The 12384-nt window shown below is 40.7% G+C and overlaps 1 protein-coding gene across 7 annotated transcripts in view; it reads left to right on the top strand.

Annotated features, from left to right (window-relative positions):
- Positions 1–9967, top strand: part of COBL (cordon-bleu WH2 repeat protein) — a 164078-nt gene extending 154111 nt beyond the window's left edge. For all 7 annotated transcript variants that reach the window (XM_051609927.1, XM_051609926.1, XM_051609931.1 and 4 more), the window contains 3 exons: positions 571–690; positions 3116–3367; positions 8687–9967. In XM_051609927.1, the coding sequence (XP_051465887.1) occupies positions 571–690; positions 3116–3367; positions 8687–8704 (390 nt within the window). In that variant the 3' untranslated portion in view covers positions 8705–9967. The remainder of the gene's footprint in view (positions 1–570; positions 691–3115; positions 3368–8686) is intronic.
- The last annotated feature ends 2417 nt before the right edge of the window (positions 9968–12384 follow it).

Raw genomic sequence — 12384 nt, 5'->3', positions numbered from 1 at the left:
CCAAAGGTTTTATAACTTGTTCAGTTGCTGGTGAGCTGGAGAACACAAGGCATTTGAAACATTTATAATGGCAAAATACAGACCAAGCCACTGCTTATTCTGCATATCCTGTATATTATGCAACACCATTGCTACTGTACTATCTAGAAGAGGCAGAGATGGCAGAGATTCAGCATAAAGGCAAGGTAATTGAGGTTAGCCTTAGAGCCAAACCTGCGTTTCAGTGTGTTATGTAAAAACAGGAACTCACAGCATGCAGAAAACTCGTCAACACCTGCTGTGAAAGAAAACTGCATTTTGTATTAGTAGGTGATACTAGCTTGCCACTGACTTCATGCTCAGGGGGTATGAGACTGCATTGGTAAGTACAGCACTACTTTCTACACATACCCTCACTGTTCAGTGTGAGTAAAGTTGGTAAAAGCAGGCCCAAAAGAAGACAGACTGATTAGTCCCCGCAGCTTGCATTCTGGTACAAGTGCCAAAAATATTTTTTAAAGTGGTTCCAAACTATCTCTAAGTAAATATCTAATAACAGTGTGAGGATGTTTGGATTTTTTTATATTGTAGGTTTCAGACTGTGCACTAAATGGCAATCACAGGAAACCCTCATATGCTGAGCCAGAGAATGAGCGCTCAGCCCTACTAGCAGCCATTAGAGGCCACAGTGGCATCTCAAAGCTGAAAAAGGTAAGAAATCAAGATGGTTCATTGATCTTTTAAGTGCAAGCTGTTCCTACTGGGTATTTTGAATAAACAGAAATATGCCACTAACTAAACATTGTGCTGCAAAGAGAAATGCTGAGGGGCAGGTAATAAGACACAAGACCAGATCTGACTTAGGCAGATGGCATAGTGGGTCCAGTCCTAGCCTCTGCTATAAAACTTAACACTCTTTCAAATTGTGTGCTCTTAGCAGAGAAAGAAGCATGTAGAAATCCAAATTAATTACAGGAAATGTACATAGAAGACATAAAATGTTTGTAATTTTCACATTTAGGTGGAGGGATTTTTTACTTTAGGAGTATGCAGTTATATTAATACATTTGTATTACCTACAGGATGCATCCATTTCCAGTTGCCTGAAGGGCGCCTGCAAGAAAGCTGGGGCAGGACATTTTGCACGGGCGTGTAGCAAAAGGACAAGAGGGCAATGGTTTAAAACTTGAAGAGGGGAGATTAAGATTAGATACTAGGAAGAAATTCTTTACTATGAGGGTGGTAAGGCACTGGAACAGGTTGCCCAGGCAGGTTGTGGAAGCCCCATCCCTGGCAGTATTCAAGGCTAGATTGGATGGGCCTCTAAGCAACCTGATCTAGTGGGAGGTGTCCCTGCCTACACAGGGGGGTTGGATCTAGATTATCTTTAAGATCCCTTCCAACCCTAACCTTTCTATGATTCTCTGAAAATACACTAGGGCTTCTTCACACATGCTGTTTGTCTTTTAACATGAGCTGGTGCATGCCAGTTGTATGCAATGAATTGATGTTGATGGAACATTAGCTTTCACCAGAGCAGGATGATTCCTTCTGTCTGAAAGATCTACCTAATCATTAAAACATCTTTTATTCCCAGTAGCCAAAACTTGCATTGTTCTAGCCTTAGTTTTTACTCAGTTCACTAATCCAACCAGGAATGTGTATTTCTAAGGAGGTTCCCATTTCCCTTGTGCAATGACTCAGGTCATTAGTACATATCCAGATAGCTGGCACTAGATAGAAAGAACCTCTTGCCTGTCTTGGGAAATTACTTTATCCCTCAAAACATTTTACTGCCCTTGCTGCAGGTAGGGTACAGCCTCCTCTGAGCCTGAGGGCATGACATGCTCCACAGCAGCCATCTTTACACATACTTAACTGCATTCTGCATTCATTAGTAAAAAATGTAAATTTGTGTAAGGCTCTGACAATGAAGCGGCGAGTGTATTATCACAGAGACTTTTTGGAATGCTCTTCTCCAGCAGAGAAGCTTTTGCAGTAATTTTAACGGAAGTTGCCTAGAAACTGTCTGGTTCTTTTTCACACCATGTCACCTGTGCTAGTTAAAGCACCATGTTTGTATGTGTACAGGGCAAGATATAGATGTTCTATGATGAAAGGGCTGTACCTTTCATGTTATCTTAGATGTTCATGTTTTATCTGACATTACATTATTCCCATATATTTTGAGTGAAAGAGTAGAATACAGGAGCTCTCTGAATGTGTATTATTCGATGGGTGATGGATCCTTTCATTTTCCATTAGAGAAGTTTTGTGCCTCAGTTTGTCTGAGAAAAGAATGCTAATGCATCTTTTTGAAAACCTCCAATTTGGCACATGATACTGTATTTCCTAATAATAGACAAATCATTGTAATTACTAATAATTTATCATGAACATTACTAGTAATGTTGGTAATGGCCAAAATATTTGTTGAGGCAGTTGACGGAAAAGCTGGCTTAGTCTGAGAATATGCCTTCTCCCCCTGCATTCATTTAAAGCAGGATGAGTTTCCAAGCTGGTAATTCATGCAGAAATTTTAGTTTCAGAAATTCCACTGAAACATGCTTGGAAGAGCAGTCAATTGATTTAGTTCTCAGTGCTTTCATGTAGTTCTCTCTGTTCCTTTTTTTTTTTCTTTTTTTTTAGTATAACTGGAAACTTTAGTTTTAATGGCATTTTTTTGAATGAAGCTCAGATCTAGAAGAGTGTCCTTGTCATCTGAGATTGCCTGTTCAGCCTAGACTGAAAAAAGTAACAAGACTCCTGGGTGGCTTCTGCAGCCTTAATACATCTTCCTGATTCCAAAACCCTTGTGGTTGTTTCCAAATGAATACCAAGTCCAAATCTCTCTCTTACCTTATGTGCCAAGAAGAGTTACAGGATGCTGGAGCTCACAGTAAATAAAGATTGAGTTTCTGAGGCAATGCCAAATCCTTGATGCTGGTAATCAGCCCGGCTGAGTGATGTGAGTGAGTAGTAACAGATGTTCAACCCCATGAGCAAACAAAAGTTCTATGTCTTTTACATCATTCAAGTAAAGTGAAATCAGGATATTGAAAGTACATCAAATGTCAAATAATTAGTTTAGTCATGCGTAATATTAATTACCTCCTTTCGACTGCATTATGAGCAGGTGTCCTCACTGGCATCTGAGGAGTTGCAGAGTCTTAGGAATGCAGAACTGTCCTTGCAGAAGGTGGAAGACCCCCAGGAAGAGCAGTGTTGTATCCCACCTGCCCCTGCCCATCCACCACCACCGCCTCCCACTCAGCTGTCAGCAGCACCTCCTAAATTCTCTGCCATGGCTACAGATAACCCTGTGGATGCAAGGCAAGCCCTACTGGAGGCCATTCGCTCTGGAGCTGGAGCAGCAAAGTTAAAAAAGGTAAATGTACTTTTATATTTTACTGTGGATGAAAATACCTAGGCTTGCTGTGCTTCCAGAGCCATTTATAAGCTGTTCTAGCCATACATTTGTTTCTTCCATCAGAAGAAGGTACCTGCACTGTTTTCTCTAACTGAATCAAAGATCGGGAGTGTATTTCAAACCTTTAAACATCTATTAAACCATACTATTAAGACTAAAATACTGTTGCATACTGTATGCAACAGTATGAATGGTCAATACTTTTTTTTTTTCAGGAAAACGTGAAGAGCATTAATATAATTTCAGAAAGCATTTTCATGCCCTTTTCATTCTTGTAAATCTGAGATAATACTGGATGTCCTTTAGACAGGGTTACCTAGGAAAGACCAAATGTGAGACACTGACTAGAGGAAATGGCCTGAAGTTGTGGCAGGGGATGTTCAGATTGCATATTAGGAAAAATTTCTATACTGAAAGAGTGGTCAGGCACTGGAACAGACTGCCCAGGGAGGTGGGGTAGTAACCATCCTTGGAGGTACTCAAGAATTGTGTAGATGTGGCACTTCAGGGCATGCTCTGATGGCCAAGGTTGTAGGGTGTGTGGGGTTTTTTTGGGTGTTTTCTGCTGGGGTGTGTGTGGTTGGTTGTGTTTAGGGGGCTTTTTTGTGTTGATGGTTGGACTCAGTGATCTCAGAGATCCTTTCCAACCATGACGATTCTGTGATTCCCTCCTCCTTTAAGTATTATGTCCTAGACCTTGATTCCCAACACTTACAGCTTTAACACACATGCTGAGAACTGTCACTAAAATTGTGGGGTCATTTTAATGTCTGAACCAATTTGTTTGTGCCATTTGTATGATTCTGTGGAATAAATTGATGTTTCAGGGAACTCCACATAGCATGCGAACAGAAACCTGGATGTGCAGTTATTTTGCTTGTGAAAAATTTTACTCTGCATCCTGTTAGGAGGGGCGGCTGAGGTCACTTGGTTTGTTCAGCTTGGAGAACTGAAGGCTGATGGGTGATCTCATTCCAGTCCATAACTTCCTGAAAGGTGGCAGTGGAGGGGGAGGTGCCAATCTTCTCTCTCTGGTGACCAGCAACGGGACACGAGGAAATGGAATGAGGCTGTACCAGGGGAAGTTCAGTCTGAACGTCAGAAAAAGAGTCTTCACTGAGAGAGTGGTTGGTCACTGGATCAAGCTCCCTATGGAAGTGGACATGGCACCAAGCCTATCAGAGTTCAAGGAATGTCTGAATGATGGTCTTAGTCATATGGTTTAGTTTTAGGTAGTCCTGCAAGGAGCTAGGAGTTGGACTTAATGATCCTTAGGGGTCCCTTCCTATTAGAAATAGTCTATGATTCTAAGACTACAAATCATGAAGAAATAATACTCCAGATCAGGCCTTTATTTCTCCACTTCAGCAGATTACAGAAAAGGGGGATTTGGACATCCAAAAATACTTCATGCAGGTGTTTTTTAGATCTTTCCAAATTCTTTCCAAGTTCTTCCAACTGCATTACTGCTGCAGCAGTCTCTGAGGAGAACCATATCTCTACTCCTTCAAACAAGTCTATCATATCCTTAGGGATTTATTTCAAAACAGTTGTATAGCCACTGCAGACCAATAAAGTTGATACATTGATGTATTCTGCTGAATACTGTGCCCATCTTCTTTCATTTTTCAAGACAGTGTAATTTTTCATAGTTTTGACATTGAAAAGACAGAAGACTATATCTCTCACTGTATCGTTTTTTTATGAAAATAAGAGAGAGCAGCAATTTCTTCAAGACAGAGTATAATTGTGTTATTATTGTGTTGTCCTTCATGATACTGGATATGCAAGCTAAGTCTTGTATACGCCAAAGACATCATATCACTGACATCTGAGATCTCATGCCTTTGATCACTGATTAAAGAAAAATGTTGCTAGATTTCTCAGAGAGTTTCTATCCAGGTCATATAAACATTAGTGTTTGGCTCTCATTTAACATAGCAAATCCTTCCCTGCAGTTGGACACCTTGTGACAGCAAAAGGTGAATTGTTAGAGGACAACGTGATAGCAGGTTGTCAGGGATTTCTTCTTTTACAGCTGAAGAAGGTGTCTCCAAGGAACACTAAATTTTCGGTAGAGAATGGCTGGCAGGTGGTTTTGTGCCAGCGCAGAAACAAGCTTTTTTCTTTGTTTTGCCTCCGCTGTCAAAGATCTTTGATGTCACAATTATGAGGAGTGAACACAGAGCCATTTTTGGCTTTGCTTCTAGATGATTTTGGTTGCAACTAGGCAGTGGAGTAGGTAGTTCAGTTCTGAAATTGTGTCTGTTTCTCTTCCATTGTCTTCTCGAAGTTTGCTGGACCAAGGGCTTCTTCTGGTGAAGTCATTTATTTAGCTAATATTATGGGGAACTGGGAAGAATCTGCATTGCTTAGTTATGTGTGACTCAGTTTGTCCTTATTTATGAGGGGTTGTTTGCAATGGAAGTAGATCAAACGGGGCTGTCAGTGGAGCAAAGTATAAAAAGCAACCAATTGCCTAGATAACGAGCATCCCAACGAATATTTGAGCTCTATTAATATCTGTGAAAAGGCAACTCCTCCACTCCACCCCTGATTACACAGCTGTTTGCTAAAGTCATGAACTTTAAGGTTAAAAGATCCACTGTGCAGGAAGGGAGGAGAGAAATGGCTGCAGGCTGATCCTGCCTTGCTGAGAGTCAGGGTCTGCACCACACAGGCTGTAATTGGGTCACCCAGAAGAAACCAGAGGAAAAATAAGTATTTGTGGGTAATGCCAAGTATAGGTAAGACAGCAGGCACACAGGTCTCCTGGCTGTTCCTTAATCCATTTCTTGGAGTACTGTGCCTGTGTTGGCAAATAAATCATACTTTGTTTTGAAGAAACGGCTTCTGTTTTATTGCACACTTGCTGTCCACAGACTCCTAAAGGAAAATTCTTGTGGGTGCCAAGCCCAGTTGAGCCCGCTCAGTAAAATGGTTTATCCTCAATGCAGTGCAGTACAGAGGCCTGCCAGAAGGTGCATAGACTACATATCCAACCCAAAGGGAACCGAGACACAGACATGTTATTGGAAAGGAATGAACTTTCCAAACTGGAAAAGACCTGACACTGTATAGGAAGTAACCTTTTTCTTCAGTTCTCAAAATGGTCTTTTGAGGAACCTGGCAGGTGTTTAACACATCCAGAGAGTAGCAGCAAGTCAGGAAGATGGCATCAAGTAAAGCCATCAACCAGGATGGCTGAGCTAGTGCCTTTGGTGCTTAATTGTCTTGAGAAAGGAACGCGTCTCCCTAGCAAGGAGCCTGCTTTCCAGCCATGCAGCGTGCTTCATGTACAAAGGAGAATCAGTTGATCTAGGAAATAAACAGCTGATCTGAGACCAAACTTCTGCTAATTCTTGTGATCAAAGCTCAAGTCATAGAGCTGGACTGTTTGAGCTTCTGGTGTTAAAAGAGAACTAGTGTTTCCCATAAATTGTATGAAGCAACTGTAATCACAGATTCACATACTTGAGATCTTTATGTTTTGTTTTTAAACTTTTTATTTCTATCTCAGAAAATGCCAAATAACCCAGCTAGATTTCTGAAATTCTGTATATCACTGCATGTGTATTTTTGTGTCTCTGTAGCTTGCCTTGGGATTTACCATGATTATCTCTGGAAGAAAACATAACTACACATGCAAATAACCTGTTAGATGTCTAGCTGTAGGTGTAGTTGCAGCACAAGCCCATGCAGGATTGAAAATTTTACCCAACAAAGGGAAGCTATAAAAGTTGCCTTTGCTTATATGCCATCTACTCATCTTAGGTAGAGTTGTACCCAGGGATTTGCTAGAAATATCACAGGGGAAATGTGTCTGCACAAGGTGGGGAAGGCAAGTTGTATATCTGAAGAACAGGCTTTTACTCATCATAAAATTACTTATTTAGACCACATTTTAATGGTATATGCAAGAGAAATTCTTCACGTTTTCCAGTGAAGGTTGGAGCTGTATCCACAGTAACCTTTTATGTTTACTTGCTGCTGTTTTAAAAAATTGATGTGTCTCCTTCACAATATCCACAAGTGTTCATGCTAGTGCTCAGCATCAGCATTTGGTCACATGAGCTCTGGATACGTGCAGTGTACCATTCTGTTGGCAGCCAGAGGACCCAGGTAAGGTGATTACTGCCATGAGTCCCGGCATTGGGATAATTTGAGGTTGGTTGCCAGCAAGTAATGCTTCAATCTGTACTGTGGCACATTGAGTGTCTTCTACAAAGTCTGGCCTAGTTCCATACCTTTATGTCAAGCAGTGGACTATTCTGCTCACATAATCAGAGAGATATAATTGTGAATTAAGAAACACTGTTTCTTATCATCCGTGTCTGTGGGAGCAATGGCAGAGATTACAGACTCACAGCCACAGCTGATGTTGGCATTTGTATGCTGGAAGTGGGGCAGGAGGCCTCACTAAAAGGTTGGCTGAGCTTGATACACAGGTAGTCAAATGAGCCTATAAAGTGATTCTAGTTCCCATGCTCAGTGAGAGGCAGTTGTTTGCATGCTGTTACTCTGTTTGAATTGAAAAATAAAATTTAATTTGAACTCTTCACCTTGCTAATAATTTGTATCTGGCCTGTTTCTTTCCCCAAGAGTAAAGCTTCTGCCACAGATATTAAGGCCAACATGGAAAGTTTAGACTTGATCAAATACACTATTCCTATTTAGCTTTTGTGGTGATCTTAATGTATATCTCTCTGATAGAATCAAAGCTCAATAACTTTGATTTTGGAAGAGCACCCTAGCATACCTGTTTAAAATTAAGCATATGCTTAGATGACCTGAGGACTAGGAAGGAAGATAAGCATTTGTTTAAGTATTTTCCTGAATCAAAGCCTTTGGGAGTTTCCATCATTCAATCAGGAAGCAAAATGGTAATTGATTGTTTTTTATGACCAGTAACAGCTCACTGATACTGAACAGATTTTGGCTGTCAGATGTTGTGTATTCACAGCCTGGGTTTCTGTTCATTCCACAAAATTAAGGAAGTTTGTATAAAAGCATTTCACCTAAGTTCTAGTAATCATGTGGTTGCAACCATAACACCTAAGGATGTATGAGGTGTGGGGTTTTTAGGGAAGGTTAACACCTTTCGTTAGAATAACTGATACAGCTAGAAAAAAAAGCAGATAAGCTTTAAGTAGTCTCAAGGAGCTGATGAAGAGACCAAGCTTGAAAACAGCCCCACAGTAGAATGGTTGGTTCACAAGGTCAGCAGTTGGAGGTTTAAAAATATCTTGAATGATCATGTGCTTTTCTTTGTTATAGGTCCCTCTGCTTGTTTGAATCATGTCTAAAGAACAGGTAATTGGAGAATCTAACCCTGTATGCGCCCATAATCATCATTGAAGGTCTGAAGTGGCAAAAAACATCAAGAAGTTTAGTTTATTCTTTGTCTACAAGCCAAAATAAGTTGCAGTTAATTTTCTGTGTTCCTGCATAATGGTTCTAAGGGGAAAATATGTTGCTCTGCTGTAAAGCTTCTGTGCCAAGGAATTGTGTTTTACCTCTGAATATTTAAGGTTGCCAATAAACTGTTCTTGTTGGCAGGTTAATAAGAATATAAACACTGCAGTCCTGTGTTAATACTTAATAGTGTTTATGGGCAAAATTAAAGACTTTGCTAGCTATCTGAAAAGTAATACTAATTTCAATTTGTTAAATATATGTGACTATTTCAAACTAATTACTTGCTTCTGGTTTGATTTGGAAAAGGGCTGTAGGTGATTAGGATGAAAACAAGAGTAAAGATGTATTTTAAAAAATCACAAGAAAAAAGTTATGGTACATTATGAAGGACTTTAATTGTATGCTGGGGTTCCTATCTCTAGTAGAGCTCTGAGAAAGGCAATCAATAATGAATGTGAGACAGTATCTGTTGAAAAGTTACTTTTGGGATATGATGTATAGAATGCTAATACACAGAAATATACTGAACCCTAGTAACATTCGTGGCACTCTAAAAATATTGAGACACCTTAAAGGATCTCTCTTTGAAACAGTCTGTGAAGGTTATAAATAGGATTCAGAGTACTGCATAGAGATCCAAAATTTACAGTTCAGTCCTGCACTGCAAAATTAAGTGAAGCTGGTTTATATCATTAAACAGCACTTTGGTTGTCTCTTGTTTGGGTCATGCATAAGTTGGCCCTTCGTTTCCAATTCGTATGGCTCTTGTATGTTGTCTCACAAGTATTTATAGAAGCATCTTTTTCAAATATTAACTACTTTGGTAGTTGTTGTACATATTTTGAAAATATCTCCTTAAATTGATTAACTTGAACAAATGAAAATGCTTTTTCACATTTCCTGCATTGTAATGAAAATGAAGAAGAGGAAGTTTGTACATTTGCATTTTTATAATCACAGACCAGAGTGGTTGCAGATTCTTCTTTTTTTTTTTTTTGAGCTGAAATTTAAACTGTATAGCTATGTGATGTTGAAAACAGGAGAATATTTAGTCATTTGCATTTAATGTGACTATATATTATATATTGTAAAATATTGATGTCTGTTAGTGCCACAAATAAAAACAAAATCAAAACCTGACATGACTTGAAAGCCTCTTTTAGCTAAATATTTTCCATTTACAGAAAGAAATCAGAACTAGAGATGGATTGAAGCAAACAGTATGCTGTGTTTGATATCTTAGGTCTAATATAAAATGTCTCAATCCACTAAAAGGCTCACAACTAATGATCTGGGAACATGGTCGGAATCACCAGATAGAATCAAGATGTCAGAGTTCTGTACATATTTATAATATGTTACTGATAATGCACCATTACTGATGATGGTGCATTTCCTCGTTAGGAATATATTCAGAATTAAGGTGCTCTGTCACGCCCTAGGATAAATAAGCCTTCTTTTGCCTTAAAGGTCTTCCCAGTATGCCTTATATCAGATATGTTAACATTTTTAAAATGCTATCTCAGGAAGGGATTCAGTCGCTCATAAGCTTGAATGTTGTAGATAGTCCCACCAGCAGTGAATAGTTTGCTTGGTTAGGTGCAGTAGAACAGAATTCAAAGCATTCAGGTCATCTTCTTGTTCTTAGTATTGCCTGAAGGCCCTAGCTCTGTATCCCCTCCTTACTAATGCCTCTTTAGGGTAAAAAGTTGTGTGGGTAATTTCAATGTAAGGGATCCAGAATTGGATTCTGACATAGTAAGGTCCTCCAGGTTTTGCAATGCAAAGGTTCTGGGTCTGCGTGCTGACACTGCATGGAACTGAAGTTTACAAAGGAGTTATTAATGGATAAACTCCTGAATAACAAAATGCCATGGGTAAAAATCTGTACGATTAAGAACAACTGTAAAATGAAATGTCACCTTCGCTGTGATAGCAAAAAAGTTACAAAAAATCCTTCTGGCTCAGTCACAGCTCAAGCTAAAAATTGAGAGGGGGTTCATCTGCCTACAGTAAGAAGTATGTGGGTGTATATTCCCTTCTCTTGTTGATGGAAATGTGTATGGTGTTACATTATCATCCAGGTGCTCTTGAATTCCCAGTAGCAGTTTAATTTAACCATAAATGAACTGAACTTTTTATCACATAGAATGGTTTAGTTTGGAAAGGACCTTAAAGATCATCTAGTTCCAAGACCCCTGCATGAGTAGGGACACCTCCCACTAAACCAGGTTGCTTAAAGCCCCATCCAGCCTGGCCTTGAACACTTCCAGGAAGGAGGCATCCACAACTCCTCTGGACAGCCTGCTCCAGTGTCTCACTGCCCTCATAGTAGAGAATTTCCTCCTAGTGTCTAATCTAAATCTTCCCCATTCAATTTTAATCAGTTATCCCTTCTCCTGTCACTACAAGCCCTTATAAAAAGTCCCTCCCCAGCTTTCCTTTTGGCCCCTTCAAGTACTGGAAGGCCACTAGAACATCCCCCTGGAGCCTTCTCCTATCCAGGCTGAACAACCCTTACTCTCTCAGTCTGTTTTCATGGGAGAGGTGCTCCAGCCCTCTGGTCCTCTTTGTGGCATTCTCTGGACTCGCTCTAGCAGCTCCATGTCCTTCTTGTCTTGGGGCTCCAGACGTGAACACAGTACTCCAGGTGTTGTCTCACCAGAGCACAGAAGAGGGGCGGAATCACCTCCCTCGCCCTGCTGGCCTTGCTTCTTTTTATGCAGCCCAGGATACAGTTGACTTTCTGTGCTGCGAGCGCAGCTTGCTGGCTCATGTTGAGCTTCTTATCAACCAACATGCCCAAGTCGTCCTCAGGGCTGTTTTCAATCCATTCTCCACCCGACCTGTAATTGTGCTTGGGATTGCCCCTACCCAAGTGCACGACTGTGCCCTTAGCCTTACTGAACTTCCTGAGGTTGGCATGGGCCCACCTCTGCAGCCTGTCAAGGTCCCTCTGGATGGCATCCCTTCCTTCCAGCGTGTCAGCCTCACCACACAATTTGGTATCATCAGCAAACTTGCTGTGGGTTCACTCAATGCCACTGGCCATCTTGCCAGCAGCACCAGTCCCAGTACCAACCCTTGAGGAATGCTACTCGTCACTGGTCTCCGTTTGGACATTGAGGACACACTCTTTGAGTGTGACCATCCAGCCAATTCCTTATCCAATGAGTGGCCCATGCATCAAGTCCATTTTTTTTCAATCTAGGGACCAAGATGTCACATGGGACAGTGTCAGATGCTTTGCACGAGTCCAAGGAGATGACATCAATTGCTCTGCCCTTGTCCACCAACACTGTGATCCCATCATAGAAGGCCACCAAATTTTTCAGCCGTGCTTTGCCCTCAGTGAAGCCATGTTGGCTGCCACTAACCCCATCCTCAGTTTCCATGTGCCTTGGCAGAGCCTTCAGGAGGAAGTAATGTAAACCTGTTCTTAATAAAGTCTAGTTATAGGAATGACCTTCCATACAATAATTTATATGAATGTTCTTAGCAGTCTTCATCTGGGAAGTAAACAAGTGTCAGTGTTTTAGTGCATGTCAGGCAGGTGC

This window comes from Apus apus, chromosome 2 (assembly GCF_020740795.1).
Source record: "Apus apus isolate bApuApu2 chromosome 2, bApuApu2.pri.cur, whole genome shotgun sequence".
Classification (NCBI taxonomy): domain Eukaryota; kingdom Metazoa; phylum Chordata; class Aves; order Apodiformes; family Apodidae; genus Apus; species Apus apus.
Note: the sequence above shows the minus strand (reverse complement) of the source record. Positions and strands in the feature narration are given on the sequence as shown.